Source organism: Bombyx mori, chromosome 11, assembly GCF_030269925.1.
Source record: "Bombyx mori chromosome 11, ASM3026992v2".
NCBI lineage: Eukaryota > Metazoa > Arthropoda > Insecta > Lepidoptera > Bombycidae > Bombyx > Bombyx mori.
The window spans coordinates 10,234,127-10,260,156 of NC_085117.1; the positions used below are offsets into that span (position 1 = coordinate 10,234,127).

Here is a 26,030-nt window from a genome sequence, read left to right on the forward strand (position 1 = left end):
AATATATATACAAATTTCCAACATCAAAACCGTGCAACATCAAACTGTGTTTCTAAATGATAAATTTGTATGTTAGTTTAGTGATACAAATACAATATAAAGTGTGAAAAAGGTACTTTACTTTAACGCGTATCACGAAGCATGCAAGTTAGTTTGCTGAAATGAACATGCACAGTTATTAAAAATATCGTACCTTTTCCAACTCTATGTCGTGTTCGGTTTGTGTTTGGCTACCTTCGAGCTGCAAAAATGCATACATAACAATAAAGATATACGATTTGCATGAAAAGCATGAAGCAAAGCAATAATCAATACTTCGACATGATATGTAGAGTTTGAGGGCAACGTTCTCGAAAACAAATTGTATAATAGTTATAGTTAAATATCATAGTCGGAAAACTTCTGTTTTTTGCGTCTTTCATTATTATTTTTTATTACGTTGTTGGGTGGACGAGCTCACAGCCAATATGATCCGTAAATGCCCCATCATGGCGTTAAGTGGTTAATCTGAGCTCATATACATCAAAAATCTTTGAAACCGAAACGCCTTATTGTTTCGCGGCGAAAAAGGCGCGGCTGATGTTGCCTGCCGGTGCGAGCTCAAAAGACCAGAACATCACAAAAATTTAAAGTAACGCAATATTACAAAAAAGAAATAGTATATTTAGTTTATCTGTGTTTCCATTGTAAGTTCAATTATTGTACCCCAGTCTGTTTTCGAGACCGATTCCTCCTAAACCCTCGAATACCGAACGAAGCTTGGATTAAACTGGAAGATCGCCAAATTAGCGGATTCGAAATGATTTTTATATATGACTGACTCGGTGGTGCAGTGGTTAGCGACCCTGACTGTTGCGCTGAGGGTCGTGGGTTCGATTCCCACATCGGGCAAACATACGTGTGAAGGTTTCTTTGCTCTTTGTCTGGGTTTTTATTATCTACATGTATATATTTAAACATATATAAGTATGTTTCCAATACTCATAACACTGGGAATCCTAATTTGGGGCTGGATGACCGTACGTGATTTGTTCCCAGTTATTAGCTATTCTATATATTGATACGTGAAGAAAAAACTTTGTACTCTTTGTTTTTACGAAAATAGCGCGGACGGAGGAGTATGAAATTTCCCACACTTATAGAGAATTTAGAAAAGGAGTGCAACATTACAAACACTACCATCTATTTGACACACATGTGCATAAATACTCTTTTGTTTATTGTTTAAAGTCTGTGGTCAAATTCAGAATTGATTAATATTTTTTGTCTATAGTGTAGCCTGGGAATTTGTTATTATAAAGGTCTATAATAGTCTTTGATAACAGACCCTTAATAATGTTCAAACTTATAATTTAAATTAATTATAGTAAAATTTCCACTATCGGGCGATCACTAGTTATTATAAATGAGTCGACTATTATCAAAGCCGTGACTTTTGGACAATTATTGGTAAATCAGAAAAACGAATTATTGACTTTGTATTCCATTGGCAGTCACAAAACTCTTCTGAACGACATCTTAGATAAATAACAGGTTAAGTATTAACCTTTATTTAATGCAGGTTTTGAACCGTATTCTTTGAAGGAGACAATTATATTCAAATCAATCTGTATTGACATATCAATAACATTTTTTTGTCCAAATGCACAGATTGCCACCTTTGATAATAGACGACTCAAATATGTGTTAATAATTATCTGGGTTATGAGATTCACTTTCATGATGTAATGTTACCTATTGGTTCTCGTGTTAATCCATCATTATTTAATATATATTATCAAGTGGCACAAAATCATGACTCATGATTTATGAAATCATAATTTGATCTAACGTACTAACTAGCGATGTGAAAATTTTACGGTTAGAGTTTACGAAATAAATCACTTATGATTATGTACAAAAATTAAGAATAAAAAATATATCCGACTTTATGCTTTTGATGGTGAGCAATGTTAAAACTTTTTGTTTCTATAATGTGCCATTATTTTTTTGATGAGTAGTCTAAGCAAAATTTTTATGTGATGAGTTTATAAAGCGTGTTATGAGGTAGAGATGTCGGTACCATCTTAAAATCAAACCGCGCGTATAGCGTGTTATGTTTGGAGGCCGCATACCAAATACAATTTCAATAAACTCTAAAATTTAAGCACAACACATTATTATTTTTTACTTCATGATTTTACCCGATTTTACCTAAGCAATAAAAAAAAAACCCACGCTGTATATGGAGATGAGGTCAGTGACCTAATTCAAACGAAGTGTTGGTATTGCGTATAATTTCTTTACATGTAAACAAAGAAAATTTTATTGGTGTCATCGTTTTTTTTTTATTGCTTAGATGTGTGGACGAGTTCACAGCCCACTTGGTGTCAAGTGGTTATTGAGCCCATAGACATCTACAAACGTAAATGCGCCACCCACCTTGAGATATAAGTTCGAAGGTCTCAAGTATAGTTACAACGGCTGCCCCGTCCTTCAAACCGAAACGGATTACTGCTTCACGGTAGAAATAGGCAGGGCATTTATATCGTGTTTTCATTTAAGACAATACCGTCATCGATTTGTATGTGAATGTATTCGGTGGGTACTTGCCTGGTCATCGCTCATCTGCGAGAGTTCATGGGCCAGCGAGTTGGTTGCGACCAGCGGACCGCTCACCCCGTCCAGCAGGCTGCGGCCTTCTTCAACTCCACGGGTCAGGATCTGGGCTTGTAGCTCCTCTTGAGCTTCTGATAGTGCTGCGTTCGAAAAATTCAATTGCGTCAAAGTTTCGCGGCTGTCTACTTTATAAACGCTATTATAACGGGTTTTTACCACGGCTTTTTTTAAATACATTTAATCATTTTTATTCGGGTTTTTTTTCCCTACCTATGCTGATAGCCTTGAGATGCTATGTCAGCCTCTGCTTGACGTGTAGATGAGCTCACGGGGCTCAAACCGGGTGTGTTGCTAACACTGGCCCTAGCAAATGCAGCGCTTCGCAGAATCTACCACCGGATCGAAAACGCGACCAACTGAGAAGATCCGGCGAGAAACTCAGTGGGCTGTGTCTATGGGTTAATTCACTGGTCAAGCCCTTCGTCGCAAGCGACGGTTTCGACGAGGACGGTGACCGGATATTCGGATATTTCCGCGCTGTTGCAAGCGCCATAATAACGAGTAGAGATGTCTAAATTGTCAAGTAAAGATCTTCGTTGTACGAACCCGTTAAACAATAGAGTTTTTAATGAGTATTTATTCGTTGAGACTTGCTTTTTACATTAGTCAAGATGGATAAAAGAGATGCATCTGATGTAGGGCATTATCGGATCTCATGTTATACACTACAATGTTAATACGCGAATAGAAGTTTCAAATGTATTGCGACGGCCCCTACGTACAAAGCGTCATGTCAAAAATGGTGGTTTACAGGAAAACGTTTTAAAGTTTCAAAATCATGTGTAATTAAATCATAAAAGTAACTTCTATCTTTTATTATTGATTTCAAGTATTCAATTTAGGCCGGTTCTAATGGTATACTAATTAATTATAATATCCCCTTTTTTCCGGAAAAGTACCTAGTCAGGTCATAAGTATTGTCACACAGTAAAAACTTTTCTTTCAGAATGCTGGCCACAAAAAAGTTTATTGAATTCGAATTTCGAATTGTTCATGAAAATAAAAATAGTATACTTTTAGAATTTTACTCATTTTTAAATATGGAGTGGACGCCTAAAGAAGACCGTGTTGCAGTTATTGCGTTGCATCGTTGCGGTTACGCGCCAATTCAATTTTTTAACATACTGAAAATTTTGAATATAACCAAAAGATTCGTTTATCGTACCATCAAACGATACAATGAAGACTCTAGTGTAGATGACAGGTCAAGAAGTGGTCGCCCTCGGTCTGTTAGGATTCCAGCAGTGATAAAAGCTGTGAAGGCGCGAATTCAAAGAAATCCCAAACGTAAGCAGAAACTGTTGGCCCTTCTGATGGGGTTAAGCAGAACCACGGTGAAAAGGGTGTTAAATGAAGACTTAGGGCTTCGGGCATATCGAAGAAAAACAGGAAATCGTTTGAATGCTCGTCTAATGGACATGAGACTGAAGAGATGCCGCGCTTTGTTGAAGCGGTACGCGGGAAAAAAATATCGGGAAATTCTTTTTTCGGATGAAAAAATTTTTGCCGTAGAAGAGAGCTACAACAAAAAAAATGATAAGGTGTACGCACACAGTAATGAAGAAGCGAGCAACCGTATTCCGCATGTCCAACGAGGTCATTTTCCATCCTTGCTCATGGTATGGTTGGGAGTTTCTTATTGGGGCTTAACAGAGGTACATTTTTGTGAGAAAGGTGTAAAAACGAATGCAGTTGTGTATCAAAATACAGTCCTGACGAACCTTGTGGTACCTGTTTCTCATACCATGTTCAATAACAGGCACTGGGTATTCCAACAAGATTCGGCGCCAGTTCATAGAGCGAAGAGCACACAAGACTGGCTGGCGGCGCGTGAAATCGACTTCATCCGGCACGAAGACTGGCCCTCCTCCAGTCCAGATTTGAATCCGTTAGATTACAAGATATGGCAACACTTGGAGGAAAAGGCGTGCTCAAAGCCTCATCCCAATTTGGAGTCACTCAAGACATCCTTGATTAAGGCAGCCGCCGATATTGACATGGACCTCGTTCGTGCTGCGATAGACGACTGGCCGTGCAGATTGAAGGCCTGTATTCAAAATCACGGAGGTCATTTTGAATAAACTTTAGTGTCATAAGAATCTATGTTTTGTTAAGTTCATTTTGGTATATGAATGGTTACATAATGAATAAACTTGTTTCAATTATTTTACATTAAACATGTGACAGAATTTATGACCTGACTATGTAGTTAGACGACTGTCTACCACAACTATGAAATAATAATAATATAATAATAATTTTTAAGAACGTATAAAAGTTCATGTAAAGATGACTGTCTCTACATCAATAAAGTCTTTATTTTTAAAAGTGGACGTCTCATACGTTTATTTATCTTTTGAAATACATATTACTTAAAAAATAAAAAATATATACATGGTAATATGCGTATTGACAAATAGAAAATGATTATGAAATAATAAAAAACGTGATTTTGGACACGACTCTTTATACGTACCGTCGATTGGGGCTTGATAAATCAGTTTTAGAGGTTGAGTAAAAATTTTAAGTGTGTATTGGCTTACAAGTAATAACACACAACTTTCACCAATTAAAAATACGCTGTAATAAGATTGAGGGACGAATTTTTAATAATTTAAGTATTATTTCGAATGATTGTTGTCGATTATAATTTAGTTTTTGTAATCGATTATAGTTTTATACGATTAATGGCATTTTAACTTTGTGAGTATACTCGTATATTATATGCTTGCGGAAATGTCTTTCTTTTAACAAATTGTCGATTAGAGTACTGTCCGTGTACTGAATGAGTATTCTCTTTTCACAGGTTTTGTGTTAGTCAATCTTTATGCTAATAAGAAGTAAATGTTTTTATTTATTTATTGCTTAAGTGGTTGGACGAGCTCACAGCTTGGTGTTAAGTGGTCACTGGAGCTCATAAATATCTACAACATAAATGCGCCACCCATCTTGACATATAAGTTCTAAGGTCTCAGTATAGTTACAACGGCTGCCCTGCCCTTCAAACCGCGGTGTTAGGGAGAGTGTGATCGTCTTACATTTGTTCTGTGTCCGTAGCAGCACGAGCTCCTTGGTGAGTTCGTCGAGGCGCGGGTCCGGCGGCGGCGGCGGCGCGTCTCGTAGGGCGAGCAGGTCGCGCCGCGCGGCCGCCAACAGCACGCCCGCCGCCGCCGCTGCCTCCCGCTCCCGGCGCTCGGCCTCGCGTGCTGCGCTCAGCTGGGCCGCCAGGTCGCCGACCTGCTCCTGCGCCTCGCGGTGCGCTCGCGATAAGTTCTCCGCGTTCGCTTGCAGCGTCTCTGCCACGCCACGCAGACGACCGACCTGCATCGACAGTAGAATATTTAGGGCCGAATGACACCGGAAAGGTAGCGGCGGGCAGCGATGCCAGCGGACCCCGGCGTCGCCGCTGGCGGCCTCCAGACTGCACGCGCCTAGTCTCCTTTTGACTAGTTTAGTTTCTTCATTCGGCAATGATACTCGTGTGTGAACATGATGGGATTGACGGCCTGGCCACGGGGATCGGCGGTGCGAACAGCGAAGCGGTGGACGAGGCGACCATTCGCGCAGCACCGTTTGCAGGCCACGGGTACTCACGTTCGCCGCCGCGACTAGTAAGGAAGTCCGACAGCGAAATGTCTATATCGAAATTATCTCGATATTGCTTACAAATTAATAGTTTTTTGGTTCAGAACCTATTATTTGGAAAAGATTGTGAAGTACATGATTTGAATAAGAATCGGAGTATACCTAAAGATGGAGAATTCCACAAGAAGTACGAGAAATACTTTGGGTGGCTAGACTTCCAAATAGCTGGTCTAGCTAGTATTTCAGCTATTTTTTTTTATTGCTTAGATGGGTGGACGAGCTCACAGCCCACCTTGTGTTAAGTGGTTACTGGAGCCCATAGACATCCACAACGTAAATGCGCCACCCACCTTGAGATATAAGTTCTAAGGTCTCAAGTATAGTTATAATGGCTGCCTCACCCTTCAAACCGAAACGCATTACTACTTCACGGCAGAAATAGGCAGGGTGGTAGTACCCACCCGTGTGGACTCACAAGAGGTCCTACCACCAGTAATTACGCAAATTATAATTTTGAGGATTTCATTTTTATTACACGATGTTATTCCTTCACCGTGGAAATCAATCGTGAACATTTGTTCAGTACGTATTTCATTACAAAAATTGGTACCCGCCTGATATTCGAACACCGGTGCATCGCTCAACACGATTGCACCGGACGTCCGTTAGGCCACGACGACTTTAAAAATATAAAATAAAAAGTAAATAAAAAATATAAAAATTTCGGCGTTAATTTTTCGCGGCGAAAACAACTAAACTCATTTAATCACTGTACTATTCGCCGCGACTACCGCTCGACTCCGTGGCTCGCGCCGTCCGTATTCATGCATTTGTTTTGCTCGCCCGCCGCATCGCGCGATTCGCTCGGTACATTTCGCCGGTCGCTTCGCCGGTCGCCGGTGCGCGTGGCTTGTTAGGTACATTTCTATGCGCTTATTTTAGTCGCTAGACGCTTCGCCGTTCGCACCGCGCGAATATTCGTATCGGCGAATGTCCCGTGGCCAGGCTGTGATTATTACATGTGACCGCGGTGCCGCGAGCGGCCTTGCATCACCGCTGGCAGCCGCGGGCAGAACCACCGACAAGAGGCACGTGGCCTGGGGCTGTTCGCTTTACCGCGGGCGGGCGGCAGCTGTGTCGCGACCTTTTCGAGCTTTTCAAGCGATACTGATCTTTTAAGTATATAGATAAAGTTTAAAATTATTTCACACTGAAAGTGCTCGCCGCGACGCTGCCGGCCGCTGCCATTCCGGTGTGACTCGGCCCTTACTGAGGTTTAACTACCTATGCTGATAGCCTTGAGAGGCTATTTCAGTTTCACTCTAACATTTAGGTGAGTTCACGGAGCTCAAACCGGAAGTGTTGCTAACACTGGCCCTAGCAAGAGCAGTACTTCGCTAAATCTACCAAAGGATCGGAAACACGACCCACTGAATAGATCCGGCGAGAAACTCAGTGGGCTGTCTATGGGTTAATTTACTCGTGGAGCCCTTCGTCGCAAGCGACAGGTTCGACGAGGACGGTGACCGATGCTTGTGGTACCTAAAAGCACAGTTAATGGATCGGGAGAATTTTTAACGTCTTAAGGTGTTCACATTGTAGTGCGAAGTTTCGGGTCCTCGTATATTATAGATCTTAAAAGCCAAATACAACAGATCGCTGTCGCGCTACGCTGCCCCAATACTAGTCACTCACCCCAATTACTTACTTCAAACCGAGCATAGACCATATTACTGACCTCTTGTTTAAGATGCGACGCTTCGGTCTCGGCGGCGGTCAGTCTGTCGGTGAGAGCAGCTATTTGTGAATCCCTGTCCCGTTCAATTCTTGTTATTGCTTCTCTGCTACGTCGTTTTTCTTCTGCTATACTCTCTTCGCATCGGCTTTCAATCTATAAAATAATATTTCAAATATAAATAGCAGTCCGTTTGTACCTAAAGTTTATTTTTTTAAACAAAACAATATAATCTCTTTTAGCTAGATCGTTTATTGTCAGGTTCATTTGTAGGCATCTCAAACTTTATTTAATATTGACAAATGTTCCAGTGAAGTAGTAATCCTCCGTAGGTCGTGTTCCTCAGTGCTGAGGATCGTGACCTTTACGGAATACATACGTAAAGGTTTTCTTGGGAAAATTGCTAGTGGTGGGTTTCCGTGTCCTTCCACAGCAGAATTTCAGAGGCGATTTAGTTTCTCTGGGCTACTGAAGCCTTAGATTGGGTTAGTTGACCGCCGCCCGTTGCTTGGGTTATATTTTTACGGCCGGGTAGTAAAAGTAGTAATAGTCCAAGTAAAACCCAGGGAAAAACTTCGATAACTTCACAAATACAATGGTGTATCGCACATGGTTTATCTTTGACGTTTAAACTTTATTATATCTTTCATAGCTATTTTGGTTTTGACGTACCTCTCTTATCTGTTCGTCCAACATATGCACTCTTGCTTGCAAGACTGCGTTCTCAGCTTTGGCTCTTGCGTATCGCTCGTCTGCAGTGCTCTGAGTGTCAGCTAATGACGTCACTTGTTGCTGTAGAAGTTGTACCTGTAAGAACAAACAAAAACTTACTTACAAAATCGGATTTTAAATGATTTTTCGCTCAACTTACATATACATAAAGGCTATTTTTGGTATAAGCGACATTTCGCTTAGTAGGCGAATCTTTGTAATTAAAGGTACGTTTTATTTGGTATAAGCATCAACAGTCCGATGTTTTTAATTCAGCTTTAATTAAGTTTAGCTCATTCGAATAGCTGAAGATGTTTTTTTTGTTATGATACTTTTTCCAAATTTCAAAATTTGAATGGCTCTCTTATAAAGTTTAAAAAATGTCCCTTATACCAAATAGCCATATTACATAGAGATCATCGGCTAGTAATGTTTCATTTGGTATGCTAAATATAGCTAGATCTATTTCAATTATTTCTGATCATCGTAATTCAAAATGAATACCTTGAGTTTTAAAAACAAAAAGCAGTTTTTTATCTACATTACATAATCTGCTTGAAGAAACAGTTCAGTTAATGCATTCTAAATATTTACATCAAGCTACGAGTATATTTATGTGTTCGTGATATCGTCGGTTTAAAGATTACTTGAAATAACTCTTAGAAGTATTTTATCAAAACTGGTAAATTGCATTACGCACTAATAGTTTAATAATGTCTCCAATTTAGTACACGCCAACTTCAATTCCAACCACGTTTACAGATGTATTTGATTTTATAGAAAATTCAAGGCATTTTTGAAGAGACTAATGCGGTTAAACCAGGTCGCCTATCTGGAAATGCGGAAAAAGCCACTTATCTAATTTGTTTACCATACGAATCCCAGTTCTTAATTGAATCAATAGTGGAAAATCAGTAAGAGATGACATTTTTGTTACCTACTTATTTTTTTAATTCTGTCAATAATGGTACTGATAAATAATCGTCATCAATCTGATACGAATTTTCAAATTGTTTTTATTAGGTACATCAATTTATTTTATTATAATAAATAGGTTATTAAAAAACTATTAGTTACTATGTTCTCCTGTGTTCATCAATTGATTTTATTTTTGTCGTTATCAACGCAAATTTTACGGTCATCAAGATTTTGATTAAGACTTATGTTAAATTCGAATTCTTAATAATAAAAAAATGCATAAAATTAGTATAACACATTTTCAGGATGTAATATTCTCTTCTTAAATTTCTATCATTGGGCGAACCATAGTTACATTATAGGTAGATAGATAGATAGATAGATAGTGTACAATCGTCGAAGAACGTGGTTCGTGTCGGAAATTCATTTACATAGGCAAGTTGGGTAATATCGTTGCTTCACATCCTATTATCGTAGTCATGTGGGGCTTTGATAAGTTTGTTTGAGTATTCTAAGGGTAATTAATTTTTATTACTTTACTATATTTATTAAAATCTAATGAAAAATGCAATTTTGAAAAAAGCAAGTTCCTGCTGGTGACATTGTCTATGAATTATTATTGTTATTGTTAAACTTGGATATTATTACAATGTATTGATATTTTCCTTGATTCTTTCGTGCATTCTGTTCCAAATTACATAATATATTGTTTAATTTAAATTATTCGGCTGACATAGCTAACCGAATATCTTTGCAAGCATAGTTGCGTATCTAAATTATTTTCTAGTTCAATAATTGCTAAATCAAATTACTACATTTACCTCAAATCTTTATCTTATTAATTTATAGTAATCATTATTCAGAGCTTCATGACAGGTATTAAAACTTAAGCGTGGCTGGAAAATCATAAAACTTTCATTTGTAAAATTATTACAATAATAAATCCCGTGAATATAAATATCGAATTTACAGAAACACTACTTAAGTTATTGTTCTACTTATATTTTATCTTAGGTTGTTTGCTATTATTTTTATTGTCTTCGAGACTTAACTTGATGATGTTTATTAGTCACCAGCACACATAGATATATCGATAGCGCCAAGAGCACAGCCTAGGGCCTAATCTCTTCTACTATCTCATGCCCGCTAAGTTTCTAGGCGGATCTTCTCAGTCGGTCGCGATTCCGATTCGGTGGTAGATTTAGCGAAGCAATGCTCTTGCTAGGGCTAGTGTTAGCAAATTCTGTCAGGTTGAGCTCGTGAGCTCACCTACCCGCCCGGTCGTAGCTAGAATAGCACCCTTGGCTACCAGCGAATAGGTAGGTAAATTAAAAAATCTCACCTCCTATTCTCACCTACTAGTTTTTTTTTTATTTTTTTTTTATTGCTTAGATGTGTAGACGAGCTCACAGCCCACCTGGTGTTAAGTGGTTACTGGAGCCCATAGACATCTACAGCGTAAATGCGCCACACACCTTGTAAGTAAGGACTTTTTTCAAATCTCAAAAATGGAAAATGTCATACAAGTGACTAAACTATCGTATATGCCTAGTACCTAGTCAGTGTCTAAGTAATATATGGTCAGTATAGACATGTGTGTGTTATTCTATTCATACGACGTGTTTATAATATGACGAATGATATTGAAGTGGTGTCTCATTGTACAGGAAGAGACTGATTTAAGTTGTTTCCTACAATAAAGTACGATTTACCTGAAGTGTGGACGTAGAAGTTTTCAAAAATAGTTTTCGACTAAAAGATAAATGATTATTTAAAAACGTGCGTAATTTTGGAGAATGAATAAGTTGAGCGTGCGCCAAGACGTGTGATTCATTCAGCGAATGTGATTATAATGTGTTTCTGCCCGTGTCATCGGAGCTGGGTGCTACTTTTGCCCGTGAAAGTATGTTTACTTGTCGTAACGATTAGTACCGATGCAAGATCAAATTAAATTGGTTATGTTCACTTTCTTACAGGTGAATACCACGTTGTCCGCAAGAATTAAATATGGGTATAATCAAATAAATATGTAACAAAATTTACAAATCATTTTTACAATACATAAATATGTATGTAAAATAAAACTTTTTGCCATTGTAAGTAGACGAGCATACGGTCCATCTGATGGTGAGTGGTCGCCCATGGACGTCAACAATCCAAGAGCACAGCAAACTCACTACCTACCGCTGAATATTTTTCACAAACTATGTTTGAAGAAAGACCTGAATAAATAATTGCATCATTTCAATGTTCATCGTATTAATAGACTTATATCGATTGAAATCATCTGAAATCATTTGTTAGAATCAGACTTTTCTAGATGTTTCGATGTTAAGTTAGCGAAGATTACCAAACGTTAACCTTCGAGTTGAAATCAACGTCAACGTAAAACAATGTAAGTAATCCATCTCCGGATTCTGAGCTGATAAGGAGATTGATAAAATCGAATACATTCGGTTTAGATGTTAAAACGAAGATATTTATCACAACGAATCCATACTCATGAATACATTTATATATTAATACGTGAAGCAAAAACTTTGTATTCCTTTTTACGAAAATTGCGCGGACGGAGGAGTAGCAAATTTTCCACACTTATAGAGAATATAGAGAAGAAGTGCGCACAATGCTAATATTTTTTAAAAATAATGCATAAAAGATACATTAAATCAATAAAGAAAACATTACACACACTAACATGTATTTGACACACACACATATACTCTTTGTTTGTTGCACTGAAGTATTGTGAAACTTTTGTTATTGCTTAAAGTCTGTAGTCAAATTGAAAATAGGTTAGTATTGTTTATTTTTAATATTACAAGTACTTGTCTATAGTGTAGTCTTGGCGAAATCTGTAACAATAGGACCATAATAATGTTGAAACTTATAATTTCAATTAATTATAGTCGAACTTCGACTACTGCAGGACCACTAGTACATTCTAAATGACTTTAAAGAAAATGTTAAACGTTTATGAGTATCTATGGTAGTTTTCCAATTACAGAGCATAATGCGACTCAGTGGCGCACAATGCCGAATTATGCTGAAGATTAATTGGAACGTGAATTAGTTTTCAAATGCATCAGCAGAGTGCGCTAAGTTAGCACAGTTTTAATTAACATTGATTATTTCTAAGAAACTACGACGAAACGCTTACAATTTTTTTCAACATTAAATAATATTACTAACGATAATATAAACAAAATTTCGATCAATGCCAACTTAAAGAAAAAACACTCGTCAATTTTCTGTCACTGAGTCGGTATCGATTGCGAGTATCACGCGAGAGCAGTCTTTTGAGAGTGCTCGACTGTGCGAAGCGTTGCTGTAGTTGGAACATTCAACGTTGAGCATTATGCCGCATAATGCGCTCTTGTGCTGTAATTGGAAAACTACCTATGACATCTCGTGAGCCGCTTCCATTTAAAAGCTTTAAAACTAAACTTTCGATCGTTTGTAAGAGCAATTCCGTGAAGCTGCGTTCGATTTTACTTTTGTTTGGATTCGTTTCAAAGCCATAAAATGATCGTCTGCTTCGTAATCCGATGGGAAAATAAACGCTTTTAACGGTAAATTTGCATTCTTCAATAATTTCAATTTAAGAGTTATTATAATGGTAATTAAAACTATTTTTACGGTTTAATGTCGCGTTTATTAACCCTTTAAGTGCAAAACGTCGATAGATCGATTTTCTATTAATGCGTATGGAGTGTGGAGCGTCGGAATACCGACTATTGCGCAGTTTCATTATATTAGGTACTAGCTGCATCCGTCCACTTCGCTGCCCATTTAAAATTTACATTATTATTTCTCACAGTTGCCCCCTGAACTGGTATAGGGAGTCCAACACTCATACAAATATTAGCCTATCCATTAAGTAGGTATTTTCTACATGGATATCAAGTTTCAAGTTAATCCAAGTTAATCGGACGGACGGTTCAGTAGTTATAACGGAACATCCGTAAAAACGACTTTAGATTTATATATTAGTATAGATATAGATTAGGTATCGACCTGTACACACGTGTCTTACCGCGCGCACGTATTATGTTTATTATAAGTTAATAACATTTATAAATTATCGTTTATTAAATGGTAGGCAGCGGCTTGGCTCTGCCCCTAGCATTGCTGACGTCCATGAGCGATGGTGACCACTCACAATCAGGTGGATCGAATGCTCGTCTACTTAAACGGGCAATAAAATAAAAAACATATTTTGCTGTGAACTTAGCATTGATTTTGTATAATTTTTTAAGTAAAAGTTTTTTATAAATAGTCTTTTTTTCAAAAATCCTTTAAGAATAGATGCAAAATATTTGAAAATAAACTCAGCACTAAAAGGGTTAATTGCGGCGTTTCGTATACCTACTTTACAGACTTTGTGGTCACTGTCGTCCGTAATAAGCTTGAAATGAAACGGTAAAGAAAAATTACTATGTTGACGATTCGCGAAAACCAAAGAAAATACTACACATACCATAGTATAGGGGAAGTCCGGGCATAGTGGATAGGCCAGGCAAAGTGAATAAGCTTTATTTTTCGTCAACAAAATGTCGGAACACGCGCACCTTGGGCCATTACATTCCCCCGCCCGTCTGCATTCGCGGTCAAACAGAGCTAGCGGAAGGTTGGGTCGCGATCGAGAGAAAAATCGAAAAAACCAAATAGTGAAGTTTTCTTATTACTTTTCAAGGTACGTAATACTTTAATAACTCATATAAAAGTTAACCATATTGTTTAGTTCGATTATGTCCTTTAAATGCATATTTTCAAGTATAAATTCTGAGAGTTCTGTTACTTTGTCGTCACTTCATTTGGTTTTAGGTTAGGTTAAATGAAATGAATAGGTGTAAGGCAAAGTGATCACGGGCAAAGTGGATACGGTATTCGCTTTGCCCTCAATGACTTTACTGGGTATTAATTTTTTTGTTTTTGTTTTAGATGGTATATAAATACAAGAATAAATATCAACTAAGCCCATTAGAGTGAGGGCAGTATGATGCTTGCGATAGCAGATTGTAATTCTGTCATTCCAGTGAAAACGACCGCAAAAAAGTATGGTCTACCTGACGCCACCCTTTATAGGCATTGGAAAAAGGTAGTTCGACTGCTCAACTTGGTCGTCTTCGTAAAGTTTTAAACGATGAACAAGAGGGAGACCTTCGAACGTATTTATATGATATAGTGTATGATAGTATTTTTTATAGGTTGACCCGAGAAGAATTAAAAAATATTAGGTTTTGAATACGCGAAACGCAATGATGTTACTTGTCCGCCTAGTTGGGACAAAAATAAATAAGCTGGTGATGATTGGCTAGCAGGATTTATGAGAAGAAATCCACAAATTAAACTATGAATTCCATGAGGAACAGTTGGCAGAGTTACAGGCTTTTATCGTCCTCAAGCAGAAAGGTTCTATAAACCGTCAAGTGAACAAATTGAGAAGTGTCAAATCGATGGTACCAGAATCTATAATATAGATGAAACTGGCACTTAGGCCTCGACAAATAAACCACCCAAGGTTCAGTTAAAGGTAAGAAGCAGGTTGGAGTCATTTCCAGCACTGAACGTGGACAAACTACGACAGTGCTTCTGGATCATTCGTTCCGATGCCACACGTTTCTGTGGGTACACGTAAAAAAAGGTTCAAAAATCTAAGGTGTTAACAAGTACGACAGTGAAGCGAGAACAAAAAGAAAAATTAAAAAGCAATGAAAATTATGAAAATAGATTTAAATGCTAAACCAAAGACTGCGACAAAAAAAAAATTAAAACGACGAAAAATATAATTGTAAGAGTCACGATAAATGCACAGCTTATGAAGAAATATGCTTATTTCTTTGTGTTAACTTTGTTCAGTATTTGTGTTCACTTTGCCCTATAGGGTAAAACCTGGATAGATGCCGCAGCGGGATAGATGCCTCATGTTCTAAAAACCTAACTTCCCGCACTCATAACAAAAAAATTATTGAAGAAGTAGGAACCACAGTCACCATATACCTTATATACCATTTGAGAATCGCGTGGTGACGAAGTGTTTTCCTCGTGCATGTAATTTTCTCCGCGCGGAATTTCACGAACACGTCAAAGATTTAAAGGTTAATATTTAGCGTGGTATAACTTTATAATTAGTGTAAAATTCCATTATATTTTTTACTACGTGAATATATTGGTTCATTGAGTCTGCATCTAGGTGTAAATAAATGCTATTATGTTTATAATTTATTTACAAAAAATTTGGGTATCTATCCTTATCAAAAAGGATAGTTGCCCTGATTTTTTGGGGTATAGGTGCCTTTAGGGGCATCTATCCCTCTATACTCTGCCATTTCAGAATATAGCTGAAATATGGCTCGAAAACATAAAACACAAATAAAATAATAATAATAAATGATTTACAGTTCAAGCAGCGAATATGAAGACAATCCACTTAACTATAAAATGAAAGGAAATAAAACAATAGATTTGCCCCTAAAGAAATCTAAGGGATAAACCTAAAACGCATGTAAATATATCTGCATTGAATGTTTTGAAAACTATAAAAATACGAAGTCGCAATCCGAAAATTGAAAGCACTATCCAGTTAAACTTCAATTTGACAAAATAATAAAGATATCTTTATTGTGTTAATTTAATTAAAAAAATATGATTTTGCAATGTACACATTGACACTTAATGTGAATATTTTATAAACAATTAAGAAGTTATATTTTTGTTAAATAAATATTTGTAAAATTTAATTTAATAAAAAAATAGGATAATGCATGTTGAAACTAAAAAAATTGTAGTTTAGCTTACGCTTACTTAACGCTTTAAAAATTTAATTATGATCATTTGTGTGATATGAGAATTATCTTTTAATTATAAACATTGAAAGACTTAAAAAATACAAAATATTTTTTATTATTATGACCCATGTTTCTTGGAGACAATTGCTCTGTTAGGAATAGAACTTCTTAATATTTGGATTGGTTTTTTCGTTTACACGGTATAAAGGGCATCTATCCTGCACTGCAGGCATCTATCCTACTCAGTATTTTCTTGGTGGGGCAACTATCCATACAGGTAGGCATCTATCCTCCAAAAAAAGGTTCTACGAAAAACGAGTTTCTGCAAAATCTGTATTTGATAGGTTTAAAAAAATTAATACTAATTAAACATAAAGGATTGAGCTAACTATATTAATGGAAATTATTCGTATAAAATTAATATTTTCAAAATTACATGACTATTTCAAAAAGTGGGGCATCTATCTCGGCTTTACCCTAGTCCTATCCACTTTACCCGACCTATAGGGCAAAGTGGATACTGGTATATGTTGCAACATTATTGACAATTAAAATTAAAGAACTGCTATTAAGCAATTTTTGTTGATTATATTACAAACTTTAATAAATGTTGATACTCATTGAACATTTGTTTTATTTATATACCTATTGGTTTTCTTCCTATAGCCCATCAAACGTTAAGGTGTCCACTTTGCCCGGACTTCCCCTAGTTGTGAGATTGTAGAGTTTTTTTTTGTTTACTGCTATGCTGCAACGACAAATGGTGAAGTGATTGAAATTAAAATACATTTTGTATAACGTTGAATTTGACCTACTGGCATTTTTTTTCCTACCTAATCTGATAGCCTTGACAGGCTATATCAGCGTCGCCTTAACTAGTAGGTGAGCTCACGGGGCTCGAACCTGATGACATTGCTAACACGAACCCTAGCAAGAGCCGTGCTTCGCAGAATCTACCACCGGATCGGAAACGCAACGCACTGAGAAGATCCGGCTAGAAACTCAGTGGGCTGTGTCTATGGGTTCGACACGATGACCGGTGCTTGAGGTACCTAAAAGCACCGTTAGTGGATCGGAAGGACTGGCATTTATTTACACTATGGCAGATAATAGTAGTTACAGTGAAAATCAATTCAAATTTTCACTGCACCAACGCAACGGTTTATTTGTTTTACACGTTGCATGTCATCGTCTCATTATATGTGTATTGTAGATACAAGTATATATTTAAAATACCAGTAAGTGCACATGATGTATAATTAAGTGTTGTGATGTAAGTGAAAGTTATCTCCGTTCTCATAGTGTTCAATTGTGTAAGAAGATATTTGTTTGTTACCGACGTTACGCATTATTAAATTTCATGATTATTATTTTTTTACCAACAATCCTTTTTTATTTTTTTTATTGCATATGTGGGTGGACAATCTCACGGCTCACCTGATGGTTACCGGATCCCATAGACATCTACAATGTAAATACCGCCAACTACTTTGAGATATGTGTTCAAAGGTCTCAGTACAGTACAACCGTGCCCCGTCCTTCAAAGCGAAACGCATTACTGCTTCTCGGCAGAAATAGGCAGGATGGTGGTACCTACCCGTGCAAATAATTATTGGAATTATAAACCGGTAATTATACTTTTCTTATTTTACATTTATTCCGTGATTCGTTTTATCAAATTATTAAAGAGCATTCCTTGGTCAAAAGCGATAACCTTGTTTTTAAAGTTGATGAAGGAATGAATATAACTTATCTGCGTGTTGACTATGAGATCACATTGCAATACCTACATTACATTAATAAAGCAAAAATTTTAGTGTCAAGAAGATAAATATGTATTCACCAAGCCAAAGGTCATTATTATTTGAACACAGATTCTTGAATAACAAATGAAGATCACTCAAGTAAACAGTTACTTCATTTGCTAATCAGTATGTTTGCTAACTAAATGGCTAACTAAAAACTAAATACTGTCAAATTGTTTGATTCAAACTTCATAATATGTTCGATGAAAATTTCACCAAACAAAATTGTTGATATTATTCCTAACCAAAATATTAAAAAATGAGTCAACCATGCAATGTTTGTTAAACTTTTCAAACTATATTTTTATTTTTATTTATTGCCTCGATGGGCGAGCGAGCTTACGGCCCACCTGGTGTTGAGTGGTTACCGGAGCCCATAGACATCTACGATGTAAATATCTCCACCCATCTTGAGACACGAGTTATAAGGTCTCACTTTTAACAGAACAACCGCTACTCCGCCCTTCAAACCGAAATACTGTTTCACGGTAGAAATAGGCAGGGTGGTGGTACCTGCCCGAGCGGACTCACAAGATGTCCTATCACCAGTAATTACGCAAATTATAATTGATGAAAAATTATAATTATAATACACGTTTGATTTTTATTACACGATGTTATGCCTTCACTGTGGAGGTAAATCGTGAACATTTGTTAAGTACGTATTTTAGTGGAAAAATTGGTACCTGCCTGCGGGATTCGAACACCGATGCATCGCTACATACGAATGCATCGTGAAACTAATATTATAGTCGAATAAAATTACTAAAAAGTGAACGTGTTTCGATCAGTTTAATCGTTTTGGATCTTGTGAGCTTTACACAATGGTTGTGTGATGTTTTATCAATGAGTACTTAGTTCTATAATGTAGCGTATGCTCGTGACTTCCTTGAGCGAATGTTTTCTTGGCTCTCGGCTAGCCTCGCAACTTTCCCGTATTCGTCGATAGTGTGTTTAACCTGAGAGGGTAATGTTTACTAGACGGCGCTCGGTTTCATTCAATTACATTTTCGAGTAGATGGTTATCGCTTATATACTTGTTTTCAACTTTTGTGTTATGCAATGTGGACCTGACTTGTAGCATTTGCGAAGCAATGTTTTGTTTGGTTTTGTGTTGCAGAGAGATTGGAACCGAAATATTAAAAATTAATAGTTTGCTGAGTACACATATCATTTAGGTTGCAATCCAGATCAGATTTAGGTACTATTTGTACGATTTAGTTGATATGTAATGTACTGTAATGAAAGTGATTTGTTTTATGTAGCAATATAACAAAAAAATTGCTAATGGAAATTTGTTCAATATCTAGTTTTATCGCATTCAGTGATGCATATAATGATATGTCATTACTATCTTGGGATAATATTTGTGAAATCTTTTGTTGGCTTATTCATGAAATTGTTCGTATATTTGTTTGGCCATATACAATGAATATATGGATATAAAACGTCAAGGAAAATTTAAGGGCCGGCATAAGAAAATAGCAAAGTCCGTACTTATTATGAATAGGAAATTCAATTCTTCAGTTTGAGTGACCTGCATGTGAGCATGGTAATTCATACTGTATAACAACTATTAAATCTGTTAAGCGGGCAATTCGAATGAATTTCGATTTTACTGCAACGTCAACAGGTTTACTATAAATATTTGGGTTATCGTAAGAATAGAAAACAGGTTTGTGGGTTACCGTCGAAACATTAGCATTATAGTTTGAACGTGTTTGATTCACCAAAAAAAGCGAATATTACACGTGCTGAAATATATTATTTAAAAAATTATTGGAGTTAATATTACGACATAGTAATTCTGCGATTTTGACAAATTTTGATATGGAAACCTAGGTACAGACAGTAAAAATCAAAATGGAAGATTTTTGAAGAAGTACAGACAAAATCTAACTAAAATATGAAGAAGTCGATCACTTGCTGTAGACGGTTAGAAATGATTCCCATCAGAGGGTAGTCAAAGTCTTTAATATGCTAACTCTAACTGTAAACTTATAGATACTCCTATTAGTTGCATAAAGTAGGCAATTCTTCGCAATACTTATTTGTGAAAACTGGCTAGAACTTCAACAGCATGTACTATTTTATTTTGATGTCTATATTAATTGATGTCTTAGCCTATTTAATTTTGAATTGAATTTGTAGTTAAAGCCTGCCAAAAACGAGCATATTAAGCTGCAAGAGCTGAAATACAAAAATATAATTTTTATGCCATTCCCTCAAATTCGTTTTGCGTTTAAGCTGTGAAACTTTGTGAAGTGTAGTGCTTGTTACATAAAAACTCCTATATCCATGCCGGAATCTTACGTAAAACTAAGTTAACGATACTGCGGACTTCTCATTGTACAATCTACGTTGTATGGGAACATCCAAATCGTTCCTAACATCACACGGGTCATTACAACTGCGTTTGCGTTAATTAAACCGTAATAGTTTCTACTCACACAATTGTAATATAAGTAATTACTTTACGTCTGCTGTGCGTACGGCCATTAAGGAGGTGACATGCTGGAGTTTGTCATCAGTTTTAGTTGCAAAGCTGCATTTGTGCATCAGTGGAATGCACTCACAGATTCTTCAGATTCTTCTATTTCAGCGGTCGGGGAACCGGGGTAAATTACCCCAAATGTTGTAAAATGAAATTTTGGGGGGTAAAAATGAAACTTTTGTGAGTAAAAAGTATATATTGAAGTGAAACTTCTTTAGAATATATGCTTTTATTTATAATTTAAACTTTTAGTTATTGTTTTCTTTTCACAATTATCATGGGACTATAATATGAAAGATGCTAAAAAGAAGCGATTTCGTTTTTTTTTTGTTCTTCGCCATGGGGTAATATCAACTTACACAAAAATATTTTAGGGTAATAATTAGAAAAGTTCCCCGACCGCTGTTCGTTTCTAATCTTTAATTTACGTTCCCTATTATATTGATTAGTGTATTAAATAAATTAATACTACACAGTTTACGTATGAATTCCTATTTCTACGGTACCCATTCATCGTCACATGTATGGATGACTCATTTTAGTTTTATCAGCCTGAAGTCGAAATTGCCTTTACTGGCAATATATTTCAGAGGTATTTAACACGACGACAAACGAGTCAATGATGACGAATCAAAATATCTAAGAATAGCAGATAAAAACATCTCTAAAATAAAAGATAGCGTCAAAGATAAGAGACAAGGTAGCAGTAGGTCGGATACTGATTGTTTTATACGTTGTAAAGTTGTTAGACGCGCGAGCAAAATATGTTTGATCGATGAAAACGGTGCATGTACGAAGCATCGCGTGACAGCATTGAACTAATCAAAGGCCGCGATGGTACGTCCTGGTCGAGAAATGGTAACAGCAGTAACGTTTCTATAAAATAGAATTGAATAATGCCTTCAGTTTCTACCCGCATCGAATAGATACTTATCGGGAGCTATTGAAAATGCAAGCACTTTATGCTGTCAATTTTTGAATGGAAATTTCATCTTTGTAACTTCGTACTTGATGTAATGATTTATTGGGACTAGATGATGACCGAGCTTTGCTCGGTTTTTTTTTTGATAACGCCATCTTGTTGTGTTTTTAAAGCGGTTAGTTGCCCTCAATTAAGAAAAATAGTACTATTATTCCCCAATAGATGTCGGGAAGAGTTGATTATTGAAAACACGAATAAAACAACATTTTCAGAAAATAAATCGTAGCTAGTTCGATTTATCGCCCCCGAAATCCCCTGTATACTAAATTTTATGAAAATCGTTGGAGCCGTTTCCGAGATTCAGATTATATACATATATATTAATATACAAGAATTGCTCGTTTAAAGGTATAAGATTGATTTAAAAAAAAAAACAAGAAATACTTATGAAACGAGAATACGCATAGTTCTATACAGAAGACGGTAGTTTGATTATTTTGTTACTTTAAATAAATAGAATTGTATGCACTACAAATTTTAATTTCAGCTATTTTTCTCGTAAATATATACTATACCTATTTAACTGAATCATTTAATAAGCAATGACAAAGAAAAGTATTCATTTTACGAATGTTTAGTATTAAACTGACGCACGGTTAACAAGGAATAATAAACTATGACGCCTAAAATGATTTCATTGAGCTAGTGTAACTCCCTACTTTGAAATAGTAATTAATGTATAAATAAAAAATAAATGCGTTACATCTGCTTCTGAGTTATACGCATTGTCTATTTTTTTCGATATTCGAATCTTACTGAAAATATAAAACTTGATTTATGTAGTTTATTAAGCACTAAAGTGGTTGTAAGTTATTTTCTAAGTGTGTTTTCAAACGAAATGCGGTTTTAATCAATGTTTTTTTAAGTTTTGGGATAAAGAACTGAATGGTTCTCACTTGGTCGGATAAATTGTCACACCACTGATGCGCGGCCGTTTTCTTCCCGCCGTTCAGGCCGTTGGATAGATGCGGAGTCAACGGACCGCCCGTGAACAGGTCCTCGGTGAGGCTAGCGTCCGAAGTTATTCGGTTCCTCACCTCTGGAGGCGGACCCTGAGGCCCGACAAAGTCGAACTGGCCATCCCACATATCATATTCTAGCTCTAAGCTATCTTCCACCTCGATCGGGTCACCCATTGTCCCTCTTGACCGATTGAACAAACCGGACTTGAACATTTAAAATTTCGCTTTTCACTATACAGTAATTATCTTTGGATTTGTTCCAATATTGCACTATTCATAAATACTAAGTACTTATTGACTTATATGTAAATTGACTTCAGAACACAATTATAATTAATTTCTTGAGTATTAAGCTTAAGATTTCAATGGCACAATAATTAAAGTGATCGTTATTGATTCGAAAAAAAGATTTTTCTAATTTGATCATCAAAGAGTCTACACATACAGTTCACGTAATCCACTGAGCAGTATTAATAACTTTGTGTCACATTTTCACTTCGAATTTAATTGTCACACTTAAGAGTTATTCCTTAATCAAAACCAGAGGTCAAAAAAAGTTTTAGTTGTTGTCATACAGGAGAATCAAAATATTGAGCATCAGTCGACTTCTACGAAGCCGATTCAATGTTTTTGACGTCGGCTCTGACATTGTTCATACACAACGACTGATATCGACCGAAAGTCTCACTTGCAACGTTTATATATTTAATGGAAACGATAAAACCACAATCGAAAATAAAACTTTAAATGAACCGGCAAGAGTACGTGACGTTAGCACAGTATCGCGTGGAACACTGAAGGCGGGAAGGCGGCAAGGCGGACAGCTAACACGGCCCGCGCACCCCGCCCGTGACGCGACATGATTATCAGCTGGCCGAAGCCACAGCGCCACATGAATAAAGTTTATTCGCTCCCTACACGTATGCATGATTGTCTGATGTGTAGTAACAAGGCAATAACCCCTTTCACGGGCTCCCCTAGTCTGTCTGCAGTTCGTAATTTAACGGGCGAGGGACCACGATCACATCAGACTCCCTCGGGTACCATTGTCGCTCTGGATGAACCACATAATTACATATACCGAAATAAAAAAAGTACTTATTTACCATCTAGTAACAGTTGAATGTTTTTGTACGGTTTATGCTAGAAATATTATATAGGCCATATTTTTTTTTATTCTCGAAATGGATGTGTTTAGGGTCCATTTGAATTTGTTGCACCAGAACTTAGTAAGGTACAATCACTACTCGAGCGAGTTCAATACGTCGTCCCAACAGTAAAAAGCTTGACATAAGAAAGTGATAAAGAAAGTGAATTAACTAGGCGAACGTGCAATAGTTGTTCGGATATAAATGTAAATCCGTATAAACCTGTCTTGCAACTTGCATTCATAGGTTTTTAATTAGCTCAATGTCGATCGATGGCTTGAATTTGCCCGTATAAATAAAATACGAAGAGTAAATAAAACACTTCGCTTGTATTGCCTGTTAAAGATATAATTATAGAACATAACAGAAAAAAAATGTAGCAAAACAAATCGTGTAATCGAAATCTGTAGAAGGTATTGTTTGAATCGTGTGAAATTCGCGGTCGGAAATTTGGATTGAGTGTTGTTATTACGAGCTTTATTGGCTTACAACACAGACTGTGAAGCAATATCTTAATATACGCACATTTAACGTAGAATAGACATGATTTATTTATGAGTATCGTAAGTTATTATGTGAAAGGCAATTGTTTATTTGAACGTTTCCTTTGATAACTAAACGGCGGATGTCTATGCCATATGGCTGGATCGGCTTTAGAAATTCCATTCACGTTTATCTCGACTAGCCCATTGTGGGATCGTTCAATTGGAAGACGGATAATTGTATTTTTTTTTTTTTTTTATTCAGCATAAATAGTACAAGGGATAGCAAAAATCTAAGAACAATTAAACTTAGCGTTCCACATATCGCACCTTTAGAATTAAAGTGGCTCAATCCAAAATTCTTGTTTTTTGATAAACGCCAAAAATGTAATTGAGTAATTGTATTTTTTCAGTTTTAATTTTAATACTTTAAGTCTTAAAGCGCATATCTTAAGGAATGCGCTTGTTTTAAAAGAAACGGAAAATTATTTTTATAAACTGATAGAATACATCCTTTTAAGTGATTCAAAGTATAAAACTCAGTTTCTTAAAATTTGTAGTTAAGCCACTTCAATTCTGAAGGTGTGATATGTACTAACAAAAAAGTTTACATTACTATGCCGTAGCTCTATTACATATACAACGAAACAATAGATGTTGGTGACAAGACTGGACAGAATAATGAAATGTTATACTTTTAACTGTATTTTTCTCGTGTCACTCTACCGACTCGGTAAGGTTATTTGACAAAGTTAACGCTGCGATTTTTCTAGCATAGAATGCGTGTCCAAACACATAGGTGTTGTCACATTCTTTTAAATCAGCATATCGGTTTCTTGCGTATGAAAAGGATTTGTGTGACACAAATACGTATTGACAAAAAAAGTTGCACAAAAATTTCAAAAACTGAAAATAATGTATTCATTAAATTTTAGTTTCAGTGTATGTTTCTTATAATGAAATTTTTGTTCGCAATGACTAATGACTAAATCCAGCTTCAGTCGGATTTAATTTTTTTCCTGAGCTTACTTTTCAAGGTTTTTTTCAATTACATCGATTGTTAAATAAACGCATTGCGTAACATGCATTTTGTAATTTCTTTTTTTTTACTATAATACTATATTTTACCTACACGCGGCTACAATCGCGTTAAGGTAGACAACAATCACGGCTTAGAATATAGTAATTTTTTTTTGCTGGATGAAACGCCGCCCCCACATCTCCATTTTTGTACCCCTCACAATGCGTATCCAAAATTTCATAATGATTGATCGGTTGAGCAGTTAAGCGTAACAAACAAACAAACTCACTTTCGAATTATGTATAGTGAATTTTGTACATACATATGTATAAGAGACAATATAATAGTATGAACGCCGAACCAGCTACATGCATTTAATGAAATATGTACTAATGCTTATTAGATTATTTCAAAGACAAACTTAGTTGATATAACAATTTAAGGTTGTTGAATACTATTATTATATAATTTTAAGTTATAGCGGCACGTTTATGTATTACTGTTGAGCATGCGATATGAAAATTTGGTTCGGTGTTACCCGTTATTCATTTAAAGATTAGTCACAGGGAGAACCGTTTGAAGGGGTGTTTCAATGATCGCATTATTAACACAGAGTACTAGTACCGTATAGCTATTTGTATTTTTTTATTTATATATGTCTTCTTCAATTTAACGTTCCAATGTAACGAGTGTCAACTGCTGTCTCGTGTACTGGTAACGATCTACTTATGTTACCTG

General features: G+C 36.3%; 1 protein-coding gene and 1 long non-coding RNA gene across 7 annotated transcripts in view; one reads left to right on the forward strand and one right to left on the reverse strand.

Annotated features, from left to right (window-relative positions):
• Nucleotides 1-26,030, reverse strand: part of LOC101737965 (rab11 family-interacting protein 4) — a 102,282-nt gene that overhangs the window by 2,288 nt on the left and 73,964 nt on the right. For 4 of the 6 annotated variants that reach the window (XM_012695034.4, XM_062671120.1, XM_021351573.3 and 1 more), the window contains 5 exons: nt 8,651-8,785; nt 7,982-8,134; nt 5,697-5,979; nt 2,593-2,738; nt 194-241 (listed from right to left, as the gene is read on the reverse strand). In XM_012695034.4, the coding sequence (XP_012550488.2) occupies nt 194-241; nt 2,593-2,738; nt 5,697-5,979; nt 7,982-8,134; nt 8,651-8,785 (765 nt within the window). The remainder of the gene's footprint in view (nt 1-193; nt 242-2,592; nt 2,739-5,696; nt 5,980-7,981; nt 8,135-8,650; nt 8,786-26,030) is intronic. The other 2 variants (XM_062671121.1, XM_021351575.3) reach the window with 1 other exon arrangement.
• Nucleotides 13,927-17,023, forward strand: LOC119629150 (uncharacterized). The gene is made up of 2 exons (XR_005245231.2): nt 13,927-14,303; nt 14,552-17,023. It is a non-coding gene; the product is annotated as an uncharacterized LOC119629150 (long non-coding RNA).